This window comes from Equus asinus, chromosome 20 (genome assembly GCF_041296235.1).
Source record: "Equus asinus isolate D_3611 breed Donkey chromosome 20, EquAss-T2T_v2, whole genome shotgun sequence".
In the NCBI taxonomy this organism is placed as follows: domain Eukaryota; kingdom Metazoa; phylum Chordata; class Mammalia; order Perissodactyla; family Equidae; genus Equus; species Equus asinus.
The window spans coordinates 111951059-111968450 of NC_091809.1; the positions used below are offsets into that span (position 1 = coordinate 111951059).

The 17392-nt window shown below is 42.9% G+C and overlaps 1 protein-coding gene across 2 annotated transcripts in view; it reads left to right on the forward strand.

Moving 5' to 3' along the window:
• DNAJC24 (DnaJ heat shock protein family (Hsp40) member C24) overlaps positions 1 to 17392 on the forward strand; it is a 54436-nt gene that overhangs the window by 25834 nt on the left and 11210 nt on the right. For both annotated transcript variants that reach the window (XM_070491428.1, XM_070491429.1), the window contains exon 2: positions 10097 to 10235. In XM_070491428.1, the coding sequence (XP_070347529.1) occupies positions 10097 to 10235 (139 nt within the window). The remainder of the gene's footprint in view (positions 1 to 10096; positions 10236 to 17392) is intronic.

Below are 17392 nucleotides of genomic sequence, written 5' to 3' on the forward strand. Positions count from 1 at the left end.
GTGGGGCACTCATGCTCATAGCCCCTCTCCACTGGTCCACTTGATGCTTGTTTTCTGGCGGGCGGTGGCAGTGGCGACACCGCAGCAGGGTGGGGCTGACAGGCCGAAGTTCAGGCTGCCTCTTCTCGCACGTGTGAGAGGAAAGTGAGGCACCAGCCTATGAGGACTCTGCGGGAGCACTTCAGCTGGGGACTGACGCGGCAAGACCTCTTTTGGAGGAGTCTGGAAGAGAGAGGAGCACGAGAAGCTGCCGTGTGAGACAAGCAGGTGGAAGGCCGGGGGCGGGGGGAGCGGGGGCCTAGGGTGGTGGGTGAGGGCCACCTGTGACTGTCGCGGTGTTTCAGGAGTAAGGGCCAAGAGATGGAGTTATTTGGAATTAACTTTTAGTGAGTGAACTGTTGGTTTTTTCTTTGTCTTATTTTGGGAGGAGAGAAAATTAGGGATATAATAAGTACTTTTGGGGAGAAGGTCCTTGGTTTTCGTAAAATTATCAAAGGTTTAGAATCCATGAATTTTCATGAAATATTCTAATAGAGCCTGTATTTAATACTTCAATAAATTAAAAGCAGTTCTTTATCAGTACAAATGTTGGGAAATGCTATTTTAGCTGTCAGATATTATTGTGGGCAGGCTTAATGCCTTAGTACTCACATGATGCTCTCAACTTGACCTCTTCAGTTTTGTATCGCAACCGACGTTCAAAGAAATGAGTGTTTATTATCTTTAGAGATGCTGAGTGCCTCAGAATGTGGTGATGACTGGACTCGGCACAGGGTGGCCCACAGTAAGCTTTGACTCAGGGTTCTGTGTGCCTGCTTTGAAGTTCCTCAGTCGTAGTCTGTGTCGTCGTCTGTTTGGAATGTGTATCCGCTGTGACAGCATGGAAATTCAACATTGGTCCTTTGGGGGCCTGGCAAGATGGTACCTGAATGGGATTCTGTCCCCAGAGTCATTGGCAAAAAAAGCAAAACCCACACCACCACCCAGCCGTCTTTTTGCAGGGACACTGATAAAATCTGCTGTGTGATGACACGTGCTTTCTTTGCGGTGGTCCAGAGTCGGTGTGGGAGACGGTGACGCGCTCCTGGCTGGAGGACTAGGAGGGGCGGAGAAAGGGACTTTAAGGACTTTTTTTAAGGATTTGGCCTCCTCTTATATTTAAGTCTCACTCTGGACGTCCATTTTTTTAAGTATACAGTTTTTTAATTTTCCGCTTACTGTTTGTTTTCACTGTAGTTCATTCCTCAGCTTGGAAAGTATTTGAAGATGACCATCGGGCCGAAGCATATCCGCATGTCACATCTGTTCATGGTGTCAGTGAATAAAATGACCTAGGAAATCCTTGTTTACTGGGGAAGAGTGTGAGAGAAAAGGCACAGAAGTGCAAAACCTCAGATTAAACCTGACGTCTGCGCCTCCCCTCAGTGCTGACGAAAAGCGGGGAGTTTCGGATTTTGTACTTTTGGGGACAGTTTTACACACATAATTTACATGCACGAGTGTTCAGGGAGGACGCTCGTGCAAGGAGGCGCTGTGCTGATCCCCGTGGAGATCCGGGTGTGGTTCAGACAGTGTCTGTTGTATTCAGCGTTCTTGGGGGGCTGAGTCCACAAGTAACTCAGTTCCTTGAGAATTAGGAAGATTGAAGGAATTCAAAAACACACACAAGTGTGATTCCCCTCTGGGTAGGCTGGTAAACATGGCTTCATGGAAGAGATGCGCTTGAACTGGTGAAGCTTGATCTGGTGGAGACGATGGCATGAATCAGCCTTGGAAACCGACAGCGTGAGTGTTGAGGGGTGCTGCCTGGGACTGTCTAGAATGACTAGCCTGACCTGGGTGGCGTTTCTCTAATACTCATAACAGGAATGCTGGAATGGTAGGTTGGGGTTCTTTTATTGGAGGACTTTGCCTGTAAGGATAAAGATTATGACTGTAATTCATTATGCAATAGGTTGCCTCAGATTTTTGAGCTGGAGGACATGGGCAGGGTTGCAGGTGCATTTGGAAGAAGGTGGATGGACTGGAGAGCTGTTGGAAGGGGAATGCTGAAGACTGGGTAAGAGCTAACGTTGTTTGAACGAGGTTTCGCATTGGGAATGGAAAGGACGTAGTGTGGGTAAAATCTATAGAACTGGATGGTTAATGGGATGAGGGAAGTGAGGGTACCCTGATATTGCAGCCTGGATTGTTAGGAAACGTGCTTGTTTTTCTCTCGCTCCTTCCTTCAGCGTGTGTTGAGCATGGGGATGATTTCGCAGAACAAGGACTCCAGCAGGAGGAGGAACTAGTTTTAGAGTCCAGGTGATAAACTGGGTTTTGGACATGTTGAACTTGTCGTGTAAGATAGCTTTTAGAAGGTATTTTGAAACTTTTTCCTGGAATTCAAGAAAGTTCGAAGCCAGAGATAGAGAGCTAGCATCATATTAATGGTACTAAATTCATCTGTTAATATGTAGAGAAGAAACGAGGGGCTGTATCCTCAGGGGCCACATAGATCAGATAATAGCATGATGATTTGGGAATTTTGCTTAATCAAATTTTCCCAGAGTCCTTTTTCGTAGTTGACTTTTACTTCCTATTTGCAGCCAATATATTATAAATCAAAACAGCATAATCGCAAATGTGTAGTAAAGAGTTAATGTCTGATCTCCCTTTTTTTCAATTTAAGATTTAAGTAGCAAGCTACTAGTAAAATAAAGCAGTGTTTCCTTTTAAAGAGGAATGTAAGAAAGGCATTAAAGCAGGTGGACCTCTTTATAGGTGGTATGAAATTATCTTGTTGTATAGTGGGCAATTTACCATAAAATTGTCTTTTGCATTTACTTTAAAGAAATAGCAGGGGCTGGCCCCGTGGCTGAGTGGTTAAGTTCGTGCGCTCTGCTTCGGTGGCCCGGGGTTTCGCTGGTTCGGATCCTGGGTGCAGACATGGCACTGCTCATCAGGCTGCATTGAGGCAGCGTCCCACATGCCACAGCTAGAATATACAACTGTGTGCTGGGGGATTCGGGGAGAAAAAGCAGAAAAAGTTTCTTTGCTTTCATTTAAAAAAAAAAGAAATACCATTTTATTTCAACTTTGTGTGCTGCTTGGCCAATAGAAAAGGTCATTTGGAGCTAATGAATACATAAATTTTCACTAAAAAATTCTGGAATTTTCACCATGTATTGTATTTTGCCCTTTTCACAACTTATGCATATTTCAGGTTTTTTCCCTCCTGGTAGAAAAACACTTGTCTTTGTGTTAAACCTTTCGGTGGACACCATTGCAGTGTTCAGTAGCTGACACCTGATACCACTTATATCTGCCTCTTAAAAAAAAATCAGCAGGTTAAAATACCACTGGATATTGTTAGGATTTCATCAGCTGCTTCCTCACTGAAATGAGTTGGCGTTTGTGCAAAGAATAAAACAGAGGTCGGCATTTATGCCTAGTGGACAGAAGGAATCAATTGTTAACAAATGTCTGGCATGGACACTCAGCAGGATTCATTGTGTGTTACAGGTTCACAGTTATGGTGTTACTCAGCGTTCTTTTCTTGGATACGCATTTGGAGAGATGCATCTGTCAAGGGGAAATTTTTGCGAAGCGCTAATTTTCTGATTTGCAACTAATCCCGTGATCTAAGTAGCAGGGGCTAACAGTGTGCTGTTCAGCCTGGAGCATGCATAGTAAATGCCTGGAGAGTCTGGTGAAACACAGATTCTGGGGTCCCCCTCTGTACCTTTGGGAGGGGGCCATCTTCTGAGGAGCTCTTGAGTAATGCTGATACTGCAGACCTGAGGACTACATTTTGAGTTGCACTGGGCTGACGCATTGTGACAGTCACTCCAGAATTAGTAATTTAGAAAAGCACTTGGATTTATTATATGGGGAAAATCTAAAAATGTTCCATATTGGACAAGCCACTGCCATAAAATCTCAGCTAGTCAGAATTGAGTCCATAATTAAAGCATTACTCAGCTAGTTGGTCAGGAAGTAGAACACATGCTGATCCTGGTGAGATCATTTTCTGTAGGTGTGTCTTTTGTAGTATCCTGAGTGGTCCTATACTTTTGTATCAAGACAGTTTCTGAATCTTCTGTCTGTGCTCATGGCTCCCATCCTCGCTGAATGGCATGGGGATTTAAAGAACATAGGTCTGTATGATTGAAAACTTTGCCGCAAATGTGAGGAAGTTGCGTGGGTCATAATGTGAGAATCATCTGAGAGAGGTCAGACATCAGTTTGCTGGGACGTGAAGGGGATGCACACCTTCGCTGTGTTGTGGTAAAGAAGCACAGAGACACTCTCTCCATGTTTTAGTATTGTGACGTATGCTGTTTTAATTTTGACTGTACTTTAGTCCTCTACTCAGCAATACTTACCTTTTTTAAATGTTTTAAAGTTTTTAGCGGTTGGTATATGTACTTGAAAGTAATAAAACTATACTTCCATGTACTAGTCTGTAATTCAGACTTTTCACTAAATCATATCCGTCTTTTCATTAATTTTCTGTGATTTTATTGTACTTGTCCATGTATTAATATTGGAACAAATTTCTCAGTTTTCCTTTATGGCTTAAAAAGAATTGCTAAATTCCTTTTAAAAAGTTTAGACATGTCTGAAGTTTTTTTTTTATTGAGATATGGTTAACACACAATGAAAAATGCACGCATCTTAAGTGTTCAGTTTGGTGAGATATGATACCACGTAACCACCAACCCAAACAAGATAGAGAATATTTCCATTCCTCCAGAAAATTCCCTTGTGCCCCTGTCCAGTTAATTTCCCGTTCCCACCTGGAACCCAATGTCTAATTTCTGTCACAGTGGGTTAGCTTTGCCTGAGTTTGTATTTTGTATCATTGTGATCTTTGATATGTACCCTTTTGTTCTCGCTGCTTCTGCTCAACAATGTTTCAGACGTTCATCTCTGTTGTTGAGTGTGTCCTCGTTTATCCTTTTGTTGAATGGTATTCACCTCTATAGATACACTACGATTTGTCTTTCCATTCTCCTGTTGATGGACATTTCTGATTCCACTTTTTGGCTGTTATGACTAGGACTGTGAGTATATTCTTTTATAAGTCTTTTTGTGGACATATGTTTTTATGTTTTAGTTCTGTTGGATAAAAATGCAGAAGTGGAATTGCTTGACCACAGAGTAGATGTCTGTGTATCTTTATAAGAAATTGCCAGAGTTTCCTGCCAGCAACACGTGAGAATTCCAGGTGTTCTCCATCCTCGCCAACATTCAGCATTATCAGTCTTCGTTACTTTAGCCGTTCTATGAGCGTTTAGTAGTATCTCATGATTTCAATATAATTTTTCTGATAACTAATGGAAAAGTTTGAGCACATGGTCATGTGCACATTGTTCATCTGTCTTCTTTTGAAAAGTGTTCAAGTTTTTCCCCCTGATTTTTAATTAGTGTGTTTTTTTATCATCAGTTTATACCATTTTTTTGTGTATATTCTGGATACAAGTCCTTTGTTAGATATATATTTAGCCAGTATTTTTTTCCCAGTCTGTGGCTTGTCTATTTGTTTTCTTAATGGTGTCTTTGATGAGCAGAGTGCTTTAAAATGTGATGTTCTATTTATCAATTTTGTGTCATCATAGTTTGCGCTTTTGGTTTTCTGTCAAAGCAGACTGTGCCTACCCAAGGGGCAGAGATATTCTCTTGTGTTTCCTTCTAGACGCTTTATGATTCTGTGTTTCACATGTATGTCTGTGATTCATCTTGAATTAGTTTTGTGTATGGTATGAGAAGGCGTGAGGTTAACTTCTTTCCCACATGGACATCCAGTTGTTTCAGTACTGTTGGCTGTAGGCTGGCCCTTCCTCACTGAATTGCCTTGGCACCTTCATTGACAATCTGTTGACCGTGTATGTCTGGTCTATTTCTAGACTCTTTATTCTGTTCCACTGATCAATTTGTATATATTTGTACCAGTGCTATCATCTTGATTACTGTCGCTTCATAATAAGTCTCAAAATCAGGTAATGTACGTCCTTCACCTTTGTTCTTTTTCAAGATTCTTTGCCTGCTGTAGATCTTTGTATTTCCACGTAAGTATCACAGTCATCCCATGTACTTCTTCAGAGGAGCCCACTGGAATTTTGAGAGGAATTGCATTAGATTTATGTATCAGTTTGGGGAGAGTGGATGTGATCTTCCCATCCGTAAACACATGATTTCTCTCCATTGTTTAGGCCTTTGCTTTCTCTTCATGATGTTTTGTAGTTTTTAGTGTAGACATCTTACACATCATCCATGTGTTTTATTCCAAAGTATTTCCTTATTCTTTTTCTTGATGATATCGTAATTGGTAATTTCTTAAACTTTATTTTCCAATTGTTGCAAGATTTGTTGATTTCTTAATTTTGAGTTCTTTGCTTGGAGGTGACTAAGTTTTTCCAATTCTAGCAAAATGCATTTCAGTGTAGTTCTGAAACTGAATCAGTAGCAAACAGAAGTCAGTTAAAATCAACGAACTTTGCAACATTAGTGTTAGTACATGCCTGTTCTGTTAGTGAGGAGTATCCGTATTTTTTCTATTTGGTGGGTGAGTGTTTTCCTCAGACTCCCTGTTGTCATATGATTCCGCTGGCCTTCCAGTGAAGGGAGTCCGTGCTGTCTCTTTGTGCTGTCTCTCTGTGGCGGTTCCTGGCTCCTCAGTTACAGAGTGAGTCCCTGGAACACAGGATGCTTTTCATTTTATCTTTCATTCGATCAGTGAATGAATGAAGTAAGAGTAGCTTTGGGCTCTCAACGGTGGGAAGGTTTGGTTAGTGGGGATCAAAGGAAAGAAGGACAGAGAATAAAATAAACCTGACACCAAAGGAAGATGACTGCACCCCTCAGGTGCTGGTGAATGATGGAGCCCGCCTCCCTGGAGGGCTCAGATACAGAGATAGCAGGAATCTTGAAACCTACTCTTAGGGGCTTGAGTTCCCATGAGCAATAAAGAATAATTTCAGATTTTACAGTTAAGAATGTACATAATAATGACACCATTTTATTAATAGACCTTGTAATTGAAACATCTTAAAAAGTTGTAGCATCTGTTCTATTACAGTTTTAAACCAGTAGATATATGTAAACTTTGTAGTTTTCTTGTGGCTGCCAAATAAATTACCATGTACTTCGTGGCTTAAAATGACAGGAGTTTATTCTCTCCCAGTTCTGCAGGGCAGGCGTCCACAAATCTGCATACCTGGGCTGAAATCAAGGTTGGCTGGTCCTGCTTCCTCTAGAGGCTTAGGGGAGAGTCCTTTCCTAGTCTCTTCCAGCTTCCAGTGGCTGCCAGCTTTCCTTGGCTTGTGGCCTCATTGCTCCAGTCTTTAAGGCCAGTATTTCAAATCTCTTTCTCTCTCTGCACATTCTCCACATCACCTTCTCCTGTGTGTCAAATCTCCTGCTGCCTCTTTTTTATAAGAACACTTTGATTGTATTTCAGGCCCACCTGGATGCTTGAGGATAATCCCCCCATTTCAAGATCTTTAACTTAATCACACCTGCAAAGACCCTTTTTCCAAATAAGGTAGCATTTACAGTTGCCAGCGATTAGGAACCGGTGTCTTTGGGGGCTGTTGTCATCCTACCATGGAATGCATCGTTCTTTTTTGGACCTTCATTTTCTTCTGGAACTTGCTGTCAAAACAAGTTGGACTGAGGCTTTTAGCACCTAAATGATATACTTATTTTCTTGCTATAACTACCATTTTTAACTAAACTCTGTACCATGGAATAAAATTTATTACATTCTATTAGCACTACAGAATAGACCTAAAAGCCTCAAATGGTGAGTTATTTATTCAAAATAGTGGTCAGGAAGATACCAAATTAGTGAAAGAGCTTGAACTGTGCTTGGACGATCATAGGACTGATATCGACGTGCTAAGATGCAGTGGTAGCCTGTAGTCTGGGCAGCCGCGAACTAACTCCTGGTTTCACAGGGCTTTCTGGTCAGGCTGGTGCATCATCAGGCCCATCTATTTTGTTTGTTGTACCAAGGAGACTTTCCGTAGTGGCCTATTAGAAGTTTATCTTTTAGCCTAGACTTCTACTGTTTGGTTTTAGTCTAGACTGATTTCTCTAGGACCTTCTCAATGCTTGTGACATATGAGACTGAGTTTTCACATGTAAGTGTATCTTAAATGTGTACTAGCTACGTATTTGAGCATGTTGCATGTAATAACATTGAATCATACCAAGCTTGTTCCATAAATCTTCTTCGCATAGTGTTAGAGGAATGGATCAGTGAGAGTTTGGCGTGGACAACTCTGTTTTGGCTTTGGGATCTTACTTAATATCCCAGCATTAGGGACTGCTTAAACTTCAGTATGGGAATAGCTTTTATGAGCATCATTTAATAAATCATGACCCCAAAAAGAGGAAACAATAAAGCTTTAGTTTCCTTTTCTCTTTCTGCAGTCATTGTATTAGTTAGATGAAATATTTAAGTGTTGATAACTGATACATTTGGCACAGGGAAGAGAAATAGATTGCCAGGGGTAAAATGGAAGCCGACTCCTCTTTGTCTGCCCTGTAGCCTCTCTCCCAGCGTGCGTGAAGTTTGTCTTCTCTTCTGTGCAAGCGAATGTCTCAGAGCCTGTGCTCTGCAGTGAGGGTCAGCAGCAGTATGGAGAAGTGCAGCCTGAGAGCACCTCGCTGACAAAGCCAGCAGCCTAGTCTGCACCGTGGGCACACACTTCCATACTCTTGAATTCTAGGTAGAGAATTGAAGTCATTTGACTTCATGAACTTCCCACATCTCACTGAGTGACTGTGGCCTTACCAACTTGAATAACAAATGACGTGGTTCTTGTAGATGTTTTGTGCTCTTTCAATGTCTGTGGAGCAGTCAGTGAAAGAATATAAATGATTTTACTGTTAATTGATGAGTATGTGAACTAAGCACGTTAGTGTCATGAAATGTGACTATGGCAATTTGCTTGTTGTATTATAAAAACTTTGGAGAAAAAAAGAGTAAGAACTGAAGGGAAAAAACTATCCCACTAGTTCAAAGGAAATTCCTAAGGTAAGTTAAAATACATTCCGTAATATATTTGATAAAACGTGCAGGCTAAGTAATTGCAGGTCGAAAATTCTGGATGAATACTACCAAGTGGTTGCTTATTTACTTGAGAGTGAAAAAATTACATGTCTGAATATCTGCTACTGTCATCCCTGGTTTACTTGAGCAAAGTGCCTCTAAATTTAGATAACCTCTTCTCGCTTGTTTGCTGAGAGACTGCTGAAAGCAAGCGACACAATGGTTCTTTCAGAAGAACGGGTAGATGAAAAGGAAGGGAGCACCATAGAGCATGCAGGACACGAGGGGGAAGCGGACCCTGAAAGGGAGGGGTCCAGTAAGTGCATTCACACTGACGCCGGAGAACTGACGAGATGGCATCCAGCTTCAGTGTGAAGAAGTTGCTGCCTGTTGAAAACACTCTTCAACATTTCTTACACTTAGAAAACATGTAAGAAAGTTTACTCATGAATTAATTTCCATTCACACGTTTCCTTGAGTTCTTTGAAGTTGTTTCTTAGAAATCTGCCCTAGAGTAACCATTGTTCAATAAAAATTTATGTTTGGGGACTTGTAACTTTCAAACCTTCAGGGCTGGGCCAGAAGGTGAGAGGTGTTTTATTTTAAAGTATGGCTATATAATCTGATTTCGAAAGAAAACACTGGTGATCCCTTTGCAAGGGTGCTGCAGCCAAGCTCGCCCTGTCAGGAAAGCCACCCGCTCTGCAGGCTGTGAGCTGCTCCTCTGTCGTGGCTGCTCATCTGCACGGGCCTGTTTCTGTTTGTGTTCCTCACTAGGGAGATTGTCCATGAGACCAATGATTCCATCAGCAAATTATCCAGAAACTGCCGTCTTAGCGCGTTGTGACGGATCATGTCACTGGTGGATTCGTAGCTACTCGAGTGGTCTAATTAACCTGGCATCGTCTCCTGTGCCCACCACTTGTCCCGTTGCCACGGCATCTTAATTTCTTCTTCTCATCACCTTCTCTCTTATCTCAAGCTCAGATTTAATTTTTTTTCTTCTCCCTTCACGCCTCTCTTTTCACCACTGTCCTTGTTTTTGATTGGCAGTATCATCCAGACAGACAGAGTGCAGATGCACCAGCAGAAGCGGTGGAGGAGTGTGTGCGGAAGTTCATCGAGATTGATCAGGCGTGGAAAATTCTAGGCCATGAAGAGACCAAGAAGGAGTACGACCTGCTGCGGCTCGGTGGGTGCTTGTGGGGTGGGGCCTCCACACACTGCAGCCCCCCAGGGAGCGGCGCACGGCATCGAGGTGCTGCTCCTTCTTCACTCCTCCCGGCATCGTTGTTTATAATTATGACCTGTCCTTAGTAGTGATTATTGTGTTTCGTTGATAAGTTCACAGAACTGCTGAAGCCGTGAAAGCTGTTTTTTATAACTAATGAAAAATATCGAATTACACATTCCTAATTAATGTTTTATATGTTTAAAACTTCTTTTTATTAAATTATGTACTGATTGAAGTTTTAATCGTAGTGTTTTTAAGACTGTGTGCTGTCTAAATGACAATCTAAAGGAAGATGCTACGTGGGGTACCCTCATAAAGCACTCCTTGCTGTCTCTGAGCTTGTTTTAGGCCAGGTTTCCGATTATCTTCTGGATAAACTATTCCTTATAAGATTGCTATAAATGATATTTGAGGAATGCGCATTTCCTAAGCAGTTTTAAAAGTCATTTCTTTTATGCATTTTAGAAAATAGCTTCTTAGAACAGTGATGAGCTCCTGTGAGAAAAGAAGAAATGTAGGTCAGGTCCGTCACCCCTGACTGCGGTTACATGAAGTGATGGGCTTTCAGCCCTGGCCTTGGGAGAGGAGCCCTTGGCCTCCTCTGGGCTTTCCGTATGCGCCCCTCATGCTGATGGGGAGTCAGTAATCGGTTACAGCCTGTGGGGAAACGCAGTGCACTCTGCAGTGGGTGCCCGCTCAGCATCGATGTGGACGTGTGGGTAAAGGCCCGCTGTGCCTGTGGTCCATGATTGAATCTGGCCGTCCTGAGCTGCACACCAAGCCTGACAGAACGGTTATAAGACTCCTGCTACTAAGGTTATGAAAACTTGATTGAGAAGCAAGGCTTTATTTCTAAAATGCAGCACTGTAGGATAAAGCCAATGATATATAGAGAATATCTGTATTTGTTTTCAGAGGGAGTTGTACCAATAGCATTAAGTATTTCTCGCAGCCGGGGTGTGGTGCCTCTGTTTGTGAAGGCGCCAGGGCTGCTTGCGTATGTGCTGGAGGCTGGTCTTGAATAGTGGCTTTCAGAACACCCATCAGCTCTGAGGCCCTCCTGCTTTTGAAGACTGATGAGGTTACTCTTAAAATGTTAGAAACTGATGAGAGGACCTTTGCAGTGAATTTGGATTAATTTTCAAATGTGCCTTGACTGTCTGGTCTTACTTCTATTTGGTGCATATATGAGCATCTTTCAAATGTTGTATTTCTTTTGTAAATCTGTTTATACTTTTGGCAGAAGAATTTGGAGGTGTTTCCATTTGAGGATGAATTCTCTCCGTAGGTGTATGTTTTTAACCTTGGTTCACATAGTAGGATTTCTGTGAAAGTATTGACTAATACACGTGCATGTGTGTGTGTGAGAAGTCACCTCTGTCCTCAAAGTGGCAAGCTCTGCTGGAGATGATGACTCTCCATGGTGCTTGTACATCGGCTCTGGCCTTTGCTCTGCGGTGCCCATCTGTGTAAGGGAAGAATGGTCCACACAACTGTGCCTTGAGGCTGGAGGGTGTGCTCTGCCTCGTTCCCCCGCATAGCCTGTGTGCTACTAAGAACCTGTCCGGGAGCCTGACTAGGGCCTGCTGCCTAGAGAGAGGAGAGGCAGGGAGAGATCAGGCGTCAAAAACTTCTCTCCTGCTGGGCTGTGGGGTGGGGTGGACAGAATTAGGAAACCAGGTTGCAAGTGAGCAATAGAAAGATGTAGGAAGAATGGACAGTTGACATCTTCAAGCCTTTCTCATTGCCTTTGAGAAGTCCTTGGAAATGTAGATTTCTCTTGAGCTTTTGGGTTTTATTGGGACAATGTGGCCTCCTGTATCGCAGGGGGCTCTTGTGGGTCATTGATGAGGTCACAAGGAAGTTTAGACAGACAAATACAGTGAGAGCTGGGCCTGATTCATGATTCAGATAAAAAGGCATATTCAGCTGGGAGTTTGTATAATGTCACTTTGCTTTGCAAGTTTTTCAGGTGGGTGATTACCAAATGGAGTTATTCTAGGACAGTAGAAAATACCACTTTTCATGACACCTTAGTGCCTCAGATCCAGGTACTAAACACTTCCTTCGTTACCAGAGGTCCAGGTGGCAAGGATGCTGTTCCCGTTTAAACTGGGGTTGGCTGCCATTTAGAGTAAGAAATAGATGTCTCTCATCCAAGTATAACTTGCTGTGTTTAAGCCTTTCATACTAGAGCTGTTTAAAAAGAAATCTCATAATAAACCTAGTTTTGTGGTGTTGGTTCTTTCGAATACTGACATAGCTTTTTTCCCTCTTGACCCATCTTCAATGTGTGGTTCCTCAAAAGAAGGAAGTGGACTTGGGCTTTGAAGAGCGAGGATTTGATTTGATAGAAGGAAAACCTTTGAGAGTGATAAATCTGTTAAAGACCGGGATAGCTCACCGTGAGAGAGGGAATTTATCGAGAGCAGGTCAGAGCCCTGTTTTGTCTGGGTCACCCCTGGGGACGTGGAGGTAGCTGTGTTGTCAGAACTCTTCTGCACGTAGCGACGGTTCACTGTAGAGCTGTCTTTTCCTGTCGTGGGCTGTGCTCTCAATGTGATGGTTCCTGCCCTCTGCTCACTTGAGTCCCAGAGAAGGTGGAGCTCCGTGTGCTCGGGCAGGAGCCGAGGGCGAGCGCTTTCTCGTGTTTCACAGCTCGGAGCTGGTGCTTTCTCGTGAGGAGAGACTCGTCAGTACTGCCCACGGCCGTTTATTCCTCTGAAAGATCTTTAAGGGAGTGCTTGACGTCCGTGTTTCTTTGCTTCACAGAAGAAACTATCACATGAGTTCTCATGAAGAAACGTCCAGGGTGGATAGCCGAAGGAGAGTGCACGTGTTCTCTCTCCCTCGTGTCCGCTTCCCTGATCTTAGTGGACAGTCTGGGGCAGTGTTGGCCGGGCTGCAGAAAAGCGCATCTAAAAGGGAGGAGTGATCCTCACTTCCCAGACCGTCCGCGTTCTGAGAGCCTGTTAACCAGTGGGTTCAGCCGGTTCCTGTGCTTAGGTGTCACCTCGCTGTTGCTAGGGCTGCTGCCTGTGTTCTCGTGAAAGGCATGTAGTTCTTGAGACGGCCCATGAGACATTCGGAAAGTCTTTTTTTATAAAAACATTTATAAAATGTTCACATGAATAATATCTGTTGGAGAGATTTTGGTCTTTATAAATCATGGAGAGTTTTCTCACCTATTAAAAAAAAACACCTCGGAAGTCCATCCTGGGAAAATAATAGGGATCATGACTGCGTAGCGTGTAATGTGACAGCCACTCAGATCTCTGATGTCGAGTGACACAGCTTTTGAGTCAAGTTACTTCTCTGTGGCCTGGAGAGGAACAAACCTTCAGATGAAGTCAGTCACATGGCATGTTTTAAAGAAACAAGTGGGTTGTGTCTGGAACCCTTGGCGGTCTGTGATTTTGTATTAAGACATATCTTGGTCCCCTCGGGTGGAGGCTTCACGCTACAGCACTGACCAAGTACTTGGGTACTTGAAACGGCCGGCTCACAGCGCGCGGGACCACACCCTGTGAAGTCAGTGCCTGCTCAGAGCTGGTCGGCTCCTCTCCCTCAGCGCGGTGCAGAGGGCATTTCTGGCGCTGTGCTGTACGGTTCACTTCACGTCTCTGTTAGGATACACACTTGACAATGGGAGACAAGCAGGTCAATCTTGGACCGAATGAGTAACGTGTCTTAAAGCCCCACCAACATGTGTGTGTCAGATTCAACATGTAATTTCTTAAGCTCAACATAACAATCTTCCCTGAAAAGCAAGTTAATGCTAAAGACTGATTAGCTCCCTAAGATGGGAGATAATACTTTTAAATGCAGATAATATGAATTTGAGTCAACTGTTAGGATAATGACTTCAGGCCAGTAGATGTTTGTGTAAATTAAGTCCTAAAACTGACCCTTAGAAAATACTGTGTGAGTCAGATTAGGGTTTCCATTTATGGTCACATCAGTATTTCCATTTGATTTTAGGAATTTGAAAATTGGCTGTAAAAATGTGCTTCAGGTAAAACTTGAAGATAAGCATCAGGGGGCATGTTTTTTTGGTGACTATTTCTGGGAGAAGTAAGTGTGTGAAATGAAGCAGAAAATCCGTGTAGACAGTTCGGGAGTGGCATTTTCTTCAGAGGGAGAAGCAAGTATAGATAAAACTTTCTGTGGGGTCCTCCTGCTCCATCTTATTTGTCACAAGAAGGTGACTACTCACATTATGTTACTTTTACTTGAATGCAAATAACTGTTTTTGCAGTGAAAATATATCTTAAGAGAATTTCTCAATGATTTTGAATTAAAAATTTGGCTAGGGGCCGGCCCGATGGTGCAGCAGTTAAGTGCGCATGTTCTGCTTTTCAGCAGCTCGGGGTTCACCGGTTTGGATCCCGGGTGCAGACATGGCACCGCTTGGCAAAAGCCGTGCTGTGGTAGGCATCCCATGTATAAAGTAGAGGAAGATGGGCACGGATGTTAGCTCAGGGCCAGTCTTCCTGAGCAAAAAAAAAGGAGGATTGGCAGTAGTTAGTTCAGGGTCAATCTTCCTCAAAAAAAAAAAAATTGGCTGGTTTGAAATAAAGCTATAGAAACCTATGGGCAAGACTATGGTTAAAATCCTGGTATACTTGGACATCATTGGAGTTCTGATTTAATAATGGAGAAAATGTAGGATTTAGGAAGTTTGTGTTTCCAACTTTAACCTCTCTTTCCTCTTCTACTCAGGTATTTGACCCAGTTAAAATCAATGGGTCCAAAACCAAAACTGGGTCCCCTTTCTCATTGCTTGTTTTTTCCCTCAGACTTGAAATTTTTGCTTCTTATTATACTCTTAGTACTTCTGCATTGCCCAGTATACGACCAAAGAATTAGAAATGAGTGCTGACATTCTTTTTTTTCCCCAGTAATTTTATTGAGATCATAATGGTTTATAACATTGTGAGATTTGGGGTGTACATTATTATTTATCCATTTCTGAGTAGACTTCATCGTGATCACCACCAGTAGTCTAATTTTGTCCATCACCATATATAAGTGCCCCTTTACCCCTTTCACCCAACCTCCAACCCCCTTCCCTTCTGGTAACCACTAATCTGTTCTCTTTATCAATGTGTTTATCTTCCACATGAGTGAAATCCTGCAGTGTTTGTCCTTCTCTGTCTGGCTTATTTTGCTTAACATCATACCCTCAAGGTCCATCCATGTTGTTGCAAATGGGACAATTTTGTCTTTTTTTATGGCTGAGTAGTATTCCATTGTATCTGTATACCACGTCTTCTTTATCTGTAGAAGGGCACTTGGGTTGCTTCCATGGCTTGGCTGTTGTGCATAATGCTGCAGTGAACATAGTGGCACATAAATCTCTTTAGATCATTGACTTCAAGTTCTCTGGATAAATACCCAGTAGTGGGATAGCTGGATCATATGGTATTTCTATTTTTAATTTTTTGAGAAATCCCATACTGTTTTCCATAGTTGCTGCACCAGTTTGCATTCCCACCAGCAGTGTATGAGGGTTCCCTTTTCTCCACATCCTCTCCAACATTTGTTATTGTTTATCTTGGTATTTATAGCCATTCTGACCTGTGTAAGGTGCTATCTCATTGTAGTTTTGATTTGCATTTCCCTAATAATTAGTGGTGTTGAACATCGTTTTCTGTGTCTGTTGGCCATCTGTATATCTTCTTTGGAAAAATGTCTCTGCATATCCTTTGCCTATTTTTTGATCAGGTTGTTTGTTTTTTTATTGTTGAATTGCATGAGTTCTTTATATATTTTGGAGATCAACCCCTTGTTGGAAAAACGATGTGCAAATATTTTCAGATCATTTAATGTTCTTTTCCCGTGTGATCTTTGTATTCTCACAGCTACATGTTGTCCATACCCGCATTACAGCGTGTACCCCGCTTACTTCCGTGGCTGCTGATTGGCCTTCTCCCACGGTCCCTTCCCTTGTGATTGGTCTGGCTTCCTGTGTTCTCACTCCTCTGTGTGAGAGCTTTTATAACCACCCCTCCCCAACACAACCTTCATCCATTCACCTGGAGGTTATTTATTTTTCTTTTTAAAAATTTCGTTAGAATTGCCTCTCTCTTTTGTCACCTGGGAAAGATTCCCCCTGAGCTAACATCTGATGCCAATCTTCCTCTTTTTTTTTTTCCCTCCCCATAGCTGTATATCCCAGTGGTAAGTCCTTCTCATTCTGCTGTGTGAGCCACTGCCACAGCATGGCTACTGACAGACGAGCGGTGTGGTTCTGTGCACAGGAGCCCAACCCGGGCGGCTGAAGCGGAGCTGCTGGACTTTGACCACCAGGCCATCAGGGCTGCTCTTCTACCTGGAATTTAAATGGGGCAGGAGCTTTTAGGTTTGTCCCTGGTTACTCCCCCCACCTTATCACCAGTTCCCAGCCTGATGGGAATCTTCTCGCTTGGTCCATGTAGGGGTCCCACACACCTGCATGTGCAGTTTGCTGTTACTCAGACCCCTTCCCGTTCTCGTTCTCCACAGCTTAGTCCTTGTTCAACTCAAGTCCTCCCATCCCACCCCTCCCTGGCATTCTAGTCCACCATCATTTCTACTCTCTGAATTTAATCCACAAATTATTTTGAGGTGTTTTTTCTGTGGTTCCCATCTTCCAGTTCTGTTTGATGCTTGAGAAGGACTAAATAATTATATGGACTACAGCTTTGGTAATAATGGGTCAGTTTTAATGGGACTGACAAGGGCAAAGTACCTCCAACCTGTTAACACTTATAAATCCAGACGGGGCCCTGTGGTCCCTGGGGCCCCTGTAATAATGGATGGGGTTTGTCATTGCGCCTGGTCTGGTGTAGACAGGTCAGCACAGACATGTTGAGCTGATAGTGACAGTTAAACAGCTGCTGTTTATTGTTTGACAACCTGTGAGGGAGATATTGGTACCTGTTCTCCAAAGATGGAGTCTGAGGCTCCGAGGGGTTACCTGCACTGAGGTCACCCAGCTAGTAATCGATAGAGGGGAATTGAAAGCCATTCTCTGACTCTTAATCACCATGCTGGGCTGCCAAGTTTTGAATAGATGTGAGCAACCTACTGTTTTTAGTTCCAAATAGTCAAGAATGAGGCATATTTGAGGG